Source organism: Anarrhichthys ocellatus, unplaced genomic scaffold, assembly GCF_004355925.1.
Source record: "Anarrhichthys ocellatus isolate YVR2014 unplaced genomic scaffold, GSC_Weel_1.0 scaffold1, whole genome shotgun sequence".
Lineage (NCBI taxonomy): Eukaryota > Metazoa > Chordata > Actinopteri > Perciformes > Anarhichadidae > Anarrhichthys > Anarrhichthys ocellatus.
The window spans coordinates 18,920,072-18,933,688 of record NW_022280031.1 but is presented as its reverse complement, the minus strand read 5'-3'; the positions used below and the strand labels follow the sequence as shown (position 1 = coordinate 18,933,688).

Here is a 13,617-nt window from a genome sequence, read left to right as displayed (position 1 = left end):
TAACGTTCCGGGGTTCTGAAGAAGGTGCTTCATTTCAGAGCGAATCCTGGAACTGTGACAGACAGAGAGAGAGAAACAGGGCAGATGTACATGTGATGCAGGTATCTGTCTTACAGTCACAAACTACACAGTCTGCTGAATCAGCACAGAGACAGAAGGTACAGCCGATGAGGTACAAACTACGGTACAGCGCTGTTTTGTTTACAGGTTCTTGCTTTTCAGCTAAACCTTTGAGCAATGAACGATGATTGATGCAAAGTGGTTTTTTTCGGCATTTCAGAAAGGTCTCGTGGGATTTTGTGCACTTCAGAAATAGACTGAGATTTTTCTGCATTTTGGTTGCTGTGTTTTTGTTGGATCACGATCCCTTTAAACAAAAATACACCATCACCAGCTGAGGGAATGAATGGTGTCTGTGGACTGAGATTAATCCTGGATAATTGGAGCTTTCTCTGATCTTATGTAACAGATGCGGGTAGGGCACGACCCAAAAGATGGTTTATTTGCTTCTGCAGAAGACAACATACAACACATGAATGGCCTTCTCATTGCTGCTCATAATAACTGTTCTGATAACAACAAATCGGTGCGGAAACATTTTGCAATAGAAGACAATAACAGGGAGGCCGGTAGGTATCGTGCAGCCTTGATTTACATGGATTCACTGCCTGCACACATCTAGAGGGGATATAAAGCCGTTAATATATAAATAACCAACAATGCATGAGAGTGAAATGCAGTTTGCAGCACCGATGAACTTGAACGATTTCAACTGTCTGTCACAATTATTCAGCAAACAAAAATTAATGAAATGTAAGCCTCAGTTAGGTATTCTGATTAATACTGATGTAGTGATGTTTGGTGACGCTCACGCAGACCTAGAGTCTGAGAGCAGAGTTTTTGGCGTTCATCTGTTTGCTTTGAACTTTTGTCTCCGTTCAGGAGTGGGTGAGATCGAATCATTTGGTGTGTTTCACATGTTCACAGGTCAGGAAGCATTTGTTGTCTTAAAATATGAGTAAAATATAGTTTGGTCAGACCAAATATCGGTTTTGGAAGGATGGAAGCCGGTTATATCTCAAGTGTGACATTCTTGACTCCGGACATTTATCCCTGAAAATGTAATTTCTCGGAGGACTCTGAATATTCTGGAGGAAACGACGTCTCCTCTCTGTGTTTATGAGCGAGCAAAGGTTAAACTGGGATTTGTTTGTGTAGAGGAGAGAGAGAGGGTGGCTACATACATAATTCAGCTCATATGTGATTGTTCTAGAAATATATTCAGTGATACGGGAGCTGCATAGCTGACAGTGTCAGTTAATGAGATCCCAGCTGAGGCCGAGGCTCTGAACAACACAACATATTTGTCTGCATGCACACCCTCGCATAATGATCAATTCTTTATTTTTTTAAAACAACAAAACTTAAAGATGCATTCTCCCAAATGTGTCCTCAGCTTACAGGAGACAAGTTCATGGGTGAAGAAAACCAATAAACAAATACAATTAAAATGGAGATTTCAATGATATTAGAAGTTTCATATTTCATAATTATCAACTCACGATGTTCCTCGTTGTCACTGTTTTGATTCATTTTGTAAGGAGAATAAAGCTCAATGAAATCTTAAGTAAATTGGTAAAAATGAAACACTTGTTATGTCATCAGAACAAAAACAGGACTTTCACCGAGGAGAATGCTGTCGTTGTTCCGTGTGAAACTAAAAGTCAACGTTAACTCATTTTGTCAAGTCGTTGGTCACGTGACTCATTTTGTTATTCTCACTTGTCACGTGAGTCTCCAGTCACGAGAGTCGCTAGTCACGAGAGATATTAACTCACTAGTCACGAGAGTCGCCAGTCACGAGAGACACTAGTCACGTGAATTGATAACTCACTAGTCACGTGAGTCGTTAACTAGCTAGTCACGTGAGTCGTTAACTCACTAGTCACGTGAATCGTTAACTCGCTAGTCACGAGAGTCGCCAGTCACGAGAGTCGCTAGTCACGAGAGACATTAACTCACTAGTCACGTGAATCGATAACTCACTAGTCACGTGAGTCGTTAACTAGCTAGTCACGTGAGTCGTTAACTAGCTAGTCACGTGAGTCGATAACTCGCTAGTCACGTGAGTCGTTAACTCGCTAGTCACGTGAGTCGTTAACTCGCTAGTCACGTGAGTCGTTAACTCGCTAGTCACGTGAGACGTTAACTCACTAGTCACGTGAGACGTTAACTCACTAGTCACGTGAGACATTAACTCACTAGTCACGTGAATCAATAACTCACTAGTCATGTGATTCGTTAACTAGCTAGTCACGTGAATCGATAACTCGCTAGTCACGTGAGTCGTTAACAACTCACGTGACTAGCTAGTTAACTAGCTAGTCACGTGAGTCGTTAACTAGCTCGTCACATTAGTTGTTAGCTGGCTAATATTGTGAGCTGCTAATCACGTGTGTCGTTAACTTGCTAGTCCTGGAGTCAAAGACCACATTGTTGAAGTCATCTAAACATCCAGCCATGACATTGAACACTCGCTGCTTCCTGTACTCCAACACAACAAACTCTGCCCGACTGGCCCTCGCTTTTATTCCAGCAACATGTCACCTCATGAAATTCCAGAATGAGACTTCTTAGTGAGCGAGACTCTTTCTATAATGTTATAACGTAAATTGACAGTAACAAATTGCTCCGATATGATTATATTGCAGCTTGTGAGCAGCTGTCTTCTGCAGCGCTGTCAGTCAATACTGGACCGACCTCAAAATCTGTCGTCCCGATTAGTCAGTAAGACACGAACACATGGGGAAATAGGGATGGATGAAAATACTGCAGTTCCCCTTTAAGACCTTCAGATTGGCATTCATGAAACTCTTATGAATGGCGTATGGAAGCAGCTGAGGGGGACCAAACTTCTCAAGGAATTTTTGATAAAAATGTGTTTGAGATTTCTTAAAGAAATATATCTTTTTATATAATTGTTGACTCTTTGTGGAGAGAAGATCCAGGTTCCCGATGTCAGCTGATGATAAAACAAACACGTCCCACTCATAGTTGAGCTCAGCTCTCTAAGACGAAGATGTCTGCGTGAGTGTAGGAGGGAACGTGTTACACAATTCACCTTGAGCGTTTCAGAAGTAATTGTGTTTTTTAATATTTAATTTGATTACATTATTAATGAATTTCTTCATCCTGACGCACACAGTGGAGACTCATCATTGTTGGCTCCACACAGTCCAGTGTGACACTGACTATTACAAGCTGAAGAGAATTATGTTATTTATTGTTGATATTATTATCATCAGTGCAAATGTCATTATTATTATTATAAATATTGTTCTTATTATAAGTTATTAAACATATACATTACATATCACATCATAATTGGGTGACATTTTTAATTGACATTGATAAATCTGCTTCCAAACCCTCAAAGTAAAAATCTGCAGGTTCAGTGATTGTTTGTGGAAACTGCTAATAATGTAAATAACTTAAAGCTGGTTGAACTGAATGTTTATTTAGTTTAATGATAGAAAGCCGGTGCGTCTGTGCGTCTGTGCGTCTGTAGGAGAGAAAAGTGTTGAAGAGAGAGAAAGAGGAGGAGACACAATGGAGAGAGATTGCATGAGAGGAGAGAGGGAGCGATGAAGAGCATGACAGCAAATGACAATTGGAAAAAAAAAAAAAAAGGGGCAGAGACACACAAGGAAGTTAATGGGGTGGATCAAGAAATCCCGGCAGTACCTGCTGCTCTTTCACACGCACGCATAATCATAATGAACTCATATATTTGCTGCGATGCTGCTGCTGCTCACCTGCACGCCACCGTGTAGTCACACAAAGAAGCATGCAGCTGCTCGTTGCCTCGTCTTCTTCATTCTCTTCATTCTCAGCATGAATGATTCTACAGGTGCCTGCTCTGTTGATTAGTCCGTTGGAGATGTGTCGGATTATCTTGTAACTTCTTTCTTGTTTAAGTAATCAAGCAAAGTACTGGTGTCTTTCACACCTACAGTATCTGCGCAATCATTTATTAATATTATTATTTGTACTGTTATGTGGTACAAATATCCGTCTTACTTTAAATTTTCTGATCTCAGGCATAAAAAGAAAAAGTCTTTTCTGGGTTTTTGTGACTCATTCCTGCAGCAGAAACTGTAAAATAACAAAATATCAAAGTCCTTCAAAGTCTTTTTTGTTATTTCTTTTATTTAAGAACCCAAACTTCTTCTGAAAGCCGAGGCCCTGCAGCTGCTGCCTTTTAAACTGCTTTAGTTGTTTGTCTGCATAACGTTTCCACCAGTCTCATGAAAACACCATGAAAACAATTACTCAGTGATTGTGCGTCGCAGGGAAATGCACCGAGCTACAATCCGCCCCACTGTCTCTGTGATTGTCTGAATGTGATTGCATCTCTCTCCTCGTCACCATCAGGCAACTTAATCCTCACAGAAGCTTCTTTGTTTTTATTTTTATTACGTATCTTTTGCAAAGATTATCAAGGGCTCGATCACAAATGGAGATATTGTCATGATGATGAAGTTTTTATCCTTGTTATAAGATTTCTATTTCTTACCATTGTGCTACTGCTTTAGTATTGGAGGCGCCAAATCAGGAGTACTTGCTTTAATCAGGCGTCTTTAAGCAGTGATCAGACAGGACTGGCAGGCCATGAAATAACCTTTCTATTTCCATTTGCCTGATTTCTTTAATTCTTCTGTTGTTTCTCCCATTCTTTAGTTGGTCCGGTCCAATAAACAATCAGTATATACAATATATCAACCGTTACACGTTGGAATCACATGGGCAAGTTCACATTGCTCACTGTCGACTACGCAAAATCTATTTATTAAGTAACGACTGAAAATGAGGAAGTGAACACAAAAAGAGAGAGAAAGAAATAAGAGGTGATGATAGTTCTGTTAGCGATGTTAGCCGGCCTTTAGCGCTGTCAGAAGGCTGATAGCGAAGTCTTCAGGTTGTTAGGGACGTACGCCGCCCGTTAGCAATGTTAAGAGGCTATTAGCAATGTTAAGAGGCTATTAGCAAAGCTAGCTGGCCAATTTCTTTTGACATAAAAAATGCATTTGTCATTGTTTAAATGTAGTTTGTTTGAATCATGAAACTGATGAATGATTGAGTCTCGACTAGAAGAAAAGAGCATCATAAGAGACGTATTAAACGCTGTTACCTCGTGTTGGAGAAAACGTTCTTCTTTCCTTTTAGAAGGTTTGACTTCTACAGTCAGCAGGAGGTGAAACAAATCAATTACTGATTACTTCCGTTTAAACAAAACATATCTGATATTTGAAACAACCTATAACAGCGAGCGCCCCTCCATCATATCAGCACGGACCACATGTCCAGCCAGCAGTTCATAAAAGAAGAATTTCCTCCCTTTTTATTGTCACACTGACACAGCAGACATCATAATCCTGTTATCGGACTCCACATGGAAGCTGCTGCTGTTTGGGAGCGCGTCACTTTGGACTCGCTCGTCTCCCCTGCTGAGACAAGCTCTCGGGAGGACAGCACTCACATAGAAGAGCTTTTAATATATAGGAACCGGTTTCACCAGACTGCCCAGCACTACAATCAGCATTAAGATAGTACAGTTTGATAAGATTTCAAAATAAAATACATTGCTAAAGGCTGAACCAGTGGTTCCCATCGATCATGACGTGTGGTCCGTTCCAATAAAATGTCTTTGTATGATTTAGTATTTGAAACAGTTTGTCCAGCGTGAACAGGAAGGCTGTTTAAGGTCTTTTACTTTTGTAAGAAACAGAGAATCTGTTTTTGTTTGAAGTCGGGTTCATATGCACGACAAAGTCTCCTCACTTTTAGCTGACTGATGCTATCAGCTGTAGCTCATTAACGTTAATGCTGCGAGTCAGCCATTCGACAAAATGAAACGCTCGGCTGTTATCTGTAAAATGAGCTGAGTGTGCAACATTTACACTCAACTAGAGAACAGAAAGAAACACCAACACGTACTGTTTGGTGACTCCACTCGGCTACTCACATCTACGGATGAGGAAATGAATTAGAAACTTATTTTTGAGGTTGTGTTTCATGTAAAGAAGTTTCATGGATCCAGATTTATACTTCTTTTCCTTTTTACAATGTTAGTGAAGATGTCGAGGTTTGGAGTGTTGGTTGGACTAAACAAACTTTGTGAAAGGTATTCTGGGTAATTGTGACGACATTTTCTCTATTTTCACTATTTCTTACAAACCAAAGAATGTAATCAGCAGATTATTACACAATGAAAATAATTACTTCAGAACATTTTCTTCATTTTCCTACAGAAACAATCCAGTTTGTAGCTTCACGTCAAAACCTGCTTATAATGAATGTGTAGTTGGGTACAAAGTACCGCTGGAGCTGATGGGAGTTAGACGTATTTGGTCATGAAGCAAAAGTTATTGCAATTCATCCAGAGAGGAACATGGATTAAACGGTTGCCATTGTGTTTCAATGTGATGGTCACTTACGTTGTCTGTCGTCTCCGTCTGTCTCTCTCAGGTCAGGAGCGCATCAGCATCGACTCCAAGTACGAGCAGGAGGGTAAGGTCCAGTTCGTGATCGACGCCGTATACGCCATGGCCCACGCCCTCCACAACATGCAGAGGGACCTGTGTCCGGAGAACTCCGGCATCTGCCCCGAGATGGACCTGGCTGGAGGGAAGAAACTACTCAAGTACATCCGCAGCGTCAGCTTCAACGGTGAGCGGGACGGATGGTCCTGTCCTTCTGCAGGACGTAAAGTGCACTTATATGTCCTCCAAGGCCGAGATACGCCAGTGAATCTTTAGGACGAGAGCAGCTTCGGATGGAATCAATTCTAAATCTACCAAAGTAGCCAATTGACGCTGATCGTAAAAAAAACTCCTGGTTATAAGTGTCTTGATTGTCTCGTAAAATTGCCTCCGTATGACGGTCTTAAGGGCTTTTATCTTTCCATCATAACCCTGCTCTCCGTCGTGCCATGTGTGGAGTTCTGTTCTCTTTTTCTAATGTGTTGTTACTGTTTGATCTCACAATGCAACTCGTGTCTTGTACTGAAAATCCTGCATTGGTTTTTTTAGACACTCACCTGAACGTCTTATGTTGAAGTGCAGAAGAAGAGTCCCATCTCCACCTCACAGCTTATAGTTTATAGATACACGCTCAAGTATTGTAGTTTAATTTAGACGCGTACTTCTGCTAAATATCGTACTTTCTACTGCACTCTTATTTGAAAGCTTTAGTTATGTTGCAGACTCAGATTATTAATTAAAAATATAGTTAATGAATAAATTATAGACTGAGGCCATGTAGAAGGTGGTTAAACATTAGTGATATACACTTTCATCTGTCAGTGATAATAATCCAATACTCTGGTGCAGTAGATTAGGATGCTCAGACTTTTGTATTTGTACCCAGGTAAACTGTTTAATGTAGAACTTGTAACTGAGTATTTCCTTCGCTGTGGTATTGCTACTTTTACTGACTGATAATACATGAATTAATTCTTCTGTATTTATAAAAGCGCAGTTTAAATGCATCCGATAAACATTGCAGACAGATTGAAGCGGTCTGTGAGAGAGGAGCTCTGAGAGTCATTCATGTAGAAGAGGTGTAATCTGTTCTCTCCAGGACACATTGTGTAATCTTTGCTCCTCTTGTACTCTGTAAATAACCTCCAGGGTCTGTGACTGTGATAACAGGAGCTTCAAGCCGTCGGTATCTGTCTCATTAAAGCCGCTCCAGTGATTTCAACACATACGATTGTACAGAAACTACTGTAGCGTTTTATCTGATCCCTGATCAGTTCAATCATTGAATAATCTATATTGATACGTGTCCACAATGGCTCTTGATGGGCGTGTCACCAGTCATTAGGCACCCGACTAGACCGATGCTTTTAGTCGTGGGCTGTCTGCTCGCGAATTTCAAACCGTTCCAACATGGAGGCTCATTTGTAAACGTATTTTATCAGTTATATTATGAGAATAATTCACCGAAGAGTGAGAGGGCGGCTAGAGCCGTAAAGACAATTAAAAATCTTTTGGCCTGAGAGGGCTTTACAATCTGCACAGCATATGACTTCCTCTGTCCCCGGACAGCAAAAACAACACTCTAAACAATGTTAGTTTAAACACCATTCCTAAAAACAACTCCCCTTTAAACAATGTTAATTTCAATAATGTTATTAAAATATGTATGAACTGTGCAGTGCATTAATCTGATTCACCATGAGGAGGCAATGCTGACTGAAGATACACAGAATCAACTGAGCAGTGAAGGAACCTCTTTTGAAAGTGTGTTTGTGAACAGGTGCTGTAAAGTGAGATGATGTACAGCTTTGGTCTTAAAGGAGCAATCATTAAGACTTTTATTGGCCCATCGCACACAATGACTGCTCTCTGAAGTCGGTCATTAAGTCGCTGGCTGAGTGTGCCAGGTGGTACGATGTTCTCTTTCCAAACATACTTTCCATTCACTTCACTGTTTTGGAACATAAACCGCCCGAGGAACTCCATCAACCTGCTCCTCTGTTCAAATGTCCCGTAATAAAGGACCGAGCTCCTTAACGAGCGAGCAGTCGGCCTTCGAAGACGTTTCATTCTCCGGCCAAGATGCAAATGAAATGCAGTTATTATACGAGTATTTTGCATTGTGATGTTATTGTTTCTAGTCCGGCAGCCTCGAGCTGAAGGGTGGATGTTTCGTGCGAGTGACGGTACTTATCATTTGTGTAGCCTAATACATTGTGAAGGGAGCATAATGCTGTCTGGATTATGTCTTTCATCAGCGTAATTAAGAGATGAGATTTAACACGTATTGCAAGCTGTTGCAGCTAAAGCATGATTAGACTTTTTATGGTTGTGTTAAGACACTCGCAGTACTTTAGTTCGGATGAGGGAAAGATTGCTGTAACAATAGACACACCTTCACCAAACCTTCACGTCTGCTGCTTGAACCAACGGGACTGTGCAGAACGGTGGTGAGGGAGGCTGGACCTCATGTTTCAAGCTGTAATAAGTAGTAAGTTCCTCATGTCTTTTTTAACCCTCCTCGTGACCCCCCCCACAACACTTTAACATTACACAACAGTGGCTAGTTGGTACAACGTGTTTAATCTTTGCAACATTTAAAACCTTAATATCTTCGTAGAACTTCTAACGGGCTTCACCAATGTACACATTAATACAACACTGACACGGAGACAGAAGAGTGCAGCTTCATGACCCATGCTGCTGGAGGAAGACGCCTTCTTCAATCAATCACAAATGAAACGTCTCATTTAAAATGAAAGGACATAATGACTTTTAGTTGTATTTAGTTTGGGCCCTTCAAACCCTCCGTAGTAATAAGTAGTAATAGCTAATATAATATACACTTAGTGTTGAACTATTTAGCCCCTTTTTGTAAATATTACATTTCCACTTTGAGCTATTTGCATGTTTTACCTGCATTACTATTCAGACTATCATTTGCATGGTTTTATAGTTGTGATGCACGAGACAGAGTCGCAGAAATCCGCCCCTCCAGAGAGATACTTCTATCAGCTAATTAGCAAAGGTGCCAGCGTGCTAATTTAGAATGAAAGTGGCAGTTGAACTGCTCACTCACCGTTTACTGGAGTCCAAATAATTACACGCAGAAGAACCACAGAAGGAATCGGTCCCCAGCATCTCTGCAGAGCTGCTCCTGGATGACTTTCTTTTTAAATAGAGCATATCTCCTTTCACTCAGATCTGAATCAATTAAGAAATTGATAAAGAAAGAAAAAGATTCATACAACAAATAAAACTCTCCATCTTCCACAAGAGACCGAAGCTTTCTTCCTTTTGGTTTTTTTTCTGTATTGAAGCAAACATGAGCCAAATATCAACTGAGAAACCAAATACATTTAATATCAAGAGGTCTGTGTGTTGCCCGTGGTAGCTATTAACCCGAGTATTGATCTGAGGCAGTTGTCTGGTCATGGCGGGAATCAAGGATGGAGCTACTCAACGGCAGACACCAGATAGACCGTCCCTTTAAATAGTCTGCTCCTCTTTCAGAATGAGAGTCGATCTCTTTGAGAACCCAGCTGTCAATCAACCTGCTGTGTTTGACACAAAGAGGGCGGATGAGAAGCGGTCACGCTTTTCATTAAACCGAACCAGACTGAGCCTCAACGACAGAAGATGAGAGAGAATAAGCTCTTATGAGACTCTTCTTCATGACAATCTTCTTCTCCTCCTTTTCTTTCTCCTCCACCTCCTTCTTCTTCCTCCTTTTCTTCTTTGAGCTGTTCTCCTCCTCCTCCTCCTTGGATGCGATAGTCGATGTATTGTGGTAAATTTTACAATTTTATCTCAAAAACTGAATTTCGGGCAGTTTTTCACTCTTTCCTCATGAAAGATTCTGCAGTCTGTGGAAATCATTGAAAGCATCTGTAAACATCAATATCTCACTTATGGAGCAATACATCTTTGTAAAAACAAAACACGGACCTTCCTATGAGCGTGACGGGTAGCTCGATGACATCACGATTTGCCTTTTGTGTCGAAGTGTCTTTTCTCAAAGGTTTCCTGACATAATCTGTTCGGCACAAGAGACACAAAAAAAGGCTTAAAAGCTTAATATGAAAGCAGCTTCTTATTTCCTGACTCCACATGAACGTCACATGTAGAAGCATGTACTGTATCCACACATGTTCCATTACTGCTTTCCACTTTAGATAAGTAGACACAGCCACGTTGCTGCTACATACATGTAGCTCCTCATCTTCATGCTCAGCCGAATAGAAAGCAGTTTGCTGTTTTGACTTTACATATAGACCTGCGACGCAGCATAAGTGCTCCTCTTCTACAATTGCTTCCAATCTCCGGCCCTGGATAAGTGGCATCCGGTTTGAAAGTTTTGAATATTGGATGTGCTTTTACATCAGAAGACTGGATGAAGATCAATGGTTGGATCTGTTCAATAACGCTGAGGTAGTCTCTTTAAATTAGCGAGGAGGAACAAGAGATCGGGTTTGAGAACAGGTTGTACCTTCTCTGTGAATTGTAATAATAAGAACGTTCCTCTTCTCCCCGTTTATATGTCCTTTAAAGCTTGTGATGAAATCTGTTGTAGCCACCGGAAGAATAGACGTATGGCGGCTGGAAATGAGGAGCTGCTTCTGTCTGACATCAATGACCTTTGAATTTAAATCATTGAGATCTTTAAATTTCATGCACCTGTTTGGATGCACATTTTCAATTTGTGCATAAAGAACTGCTTCCTGTCTGAGGTGTCACAGTTTTTGTGGACACTAAAGCAGAAACAGACTGAGTGAATAAATGTCTCGTTCCGATATATCCATCTACGCTCTCTTTAAAGCCACCAGACTCCGTTGACAAAAGCACATTTTTAACCTTGCAGAACAGGGGAGATGCTGATCCTTCCAATCGGTTAGTTAGTTTGTATTTTTCTGTGACTTTGGTGAATCTGAATCTGACACATTCTCCTTCATGTCACTGAGAGTTTGCTGCACACTTCATAGATAACAAGTTTGGTGCTTTTTTTGTTGATGTTGTCTTTTGTTGATGCTTGACGATAGTTTTGATAGGACGGCTGTGGCTCAGCAGGTTGCTCTGGAAGTCGGTGCATCGATGAACACAAAGTGCGTCAAAGTGCAATGGAAACGAATCAATTGGACATTTGAGTGGCTGAGCGGGAAGCGGACAGGAGTCAACACTTTGCTCACAGAGATAGTTCATTCTGGGATGGCAGTCTGATTGCATTAATGCATATTCTTCAGTACGCATGACGCAGCCATCCCACCAAACACGCAAACAAACACCTGTGAACACGCCTGCACTAACGCACGCATGCATGCTCTCACACATGAATAATGCTTCATGCATGTGAGTAAGATGCATGTCTTAGCATGTATCAGCACACATCTGTGAAGTAAAAGTACAATAGTTTTGAAATACAAATGTAAGAATGATTTAAAGGTGAAGTGAAGGCGTGGCAAAATAATAAAGAGCAACATGTAATAGAATAAGAGCTGAAGCTGCTGAGGAGGGTTCAAACTTCAGTCACTGAGAGAAAAGTATATTAAAACAGAAGCTGTTATTTTTGACCTGAGGAAAATTCTCTTTGTATTTCATTTTGAAGAGAGGAAGCCCAATCTGTCCCCTCTCCTCCGCCTGTCAGCCTTCTTTCTTTTACTCTCTCTCTCTTTCTCTTTTCACCACATTTCTCTTTCCCTCTCTATCTGCCTCCCTTTCACCCTAAATTAAATACAGACTTGAAAGAGAGTCCTGGCCCGCACCTAAAGCAAGGCGAGCCAGAGTAAATAAACACGGTGTCTTTCAAGGGGGCCTCGCAGCATCGCCGAGTAGAAACAACAGAGGAATAATAAAAGAGAGAGAGAGGAAGGAGGAGGACGGGGAGGTCAGAGAGACAACCCGTCCTGAGAGGAAGTGCCAAAAACAACCTTAATGTCAGCTAGATGTGTGTGTGTGTGGGGGGGGGGGGGGTGTTTACTGTGCTACAGGCCTGACGGGAGGCTGATGTATTCGCTCATCTACATTCGTTCAGTGTTTTAAACCACTTTGTTCACAGAGTCATAGATTCCCATTCATCCATTCATAGACAGTGTTACGTGACTCACGGTCGGAGTCTTGGATGAAGAGCAAATCAGAATAAAAGATGACGAGCTGTGTTCGAAAATATCTGGTTCTTTGATTGTGATAACAATAATAACAAAATGATTAATAATGATAATAATAATAGTAACGATACCAACAACAATGAAAAATAATCTAAATCATTATTTAACTCACATTAATACTAAAATATGTATCATAATACTTTATTAATGAATTCAAAATTCACAGGAATTCAGGTTGAGTCAACTTAACAACTCTGTTTAGGAAAAGAGCGTGGTGGACTTAAAATTGATCAATTAACGACTCAGCCATCCATCCGTCTCTCTCTCCATCTATCTATCCATCTATCCATTCATCCATCTCTCTCTTCATCTATCTATCCATCTATCCATTCATCCATCTCTCTCTCCATCTATCTATCCATCTATCCATTCATCCATCTCTCTCTTCATCTATCTATCCATCTATCCATTCATCCATCTCTCTCTTCATCTATCTATCCATCTATCCATTCATCCATCTATCCATTCATCCATCCATCCATCGTATACCACACCAATTTCCCAGAGCATCATATAAACACAGGTGGCTTTACATTGGAGTTAATTGAAAGCTCAGTGCTTTTCATACTGACACTAAAGGGTGCCTCGGCCTCGGCGTGTCGATAGCAGACGGCTTATATATTTTAGCGAGCTGATTTTTCAATCTACAGCTTAACTGGAGATTTAGCTCCACCGGCTGTTTATCTACAGCGACCAGTGAACTCACATCCAGACAACAGGAGTGGATGGAAACAAGCATTCAGCCATCTTTTATTTTCACCATTTTCTGAAATTAAATTAACTAAATTTGGATGTAAACTTGACCAGTGAACGCCAAACTGCTGCTGATCAGAGCAGCACTTAGCAGGGTAGCTCACTGCCATCCGGGTGTGTGTGTGTGTGTGTGTGTGTGTGTGTGTGTGTGTGTGTGTGTG

At 40.9% G+C, this 13,617-nt stretch overlaps 1 protein-coding gene across 1 annotated transcript in view; it reads left to right on the top strand.

Annotated features, from left to right (window-relative positions):
* Positions 1-13,617, top strand: part of LOC116381801 (metabotropic glutamate receptor 7-like) — a 168,490-nt gene that overhangs the window by 152,570 nt on the left and 2,303 nt on the right. Inside the window, exon 6 of the mRNA XM_031844256.1 lies at positions 6,529-6,729. Within this exon, the coding sequence (XP_031700116.1) occupies positions 6,529-6,729 (201 nt within the window). The remainder of the gene's footprint in view (positions 1-6,528; positions 6,730-13,617) is intronic.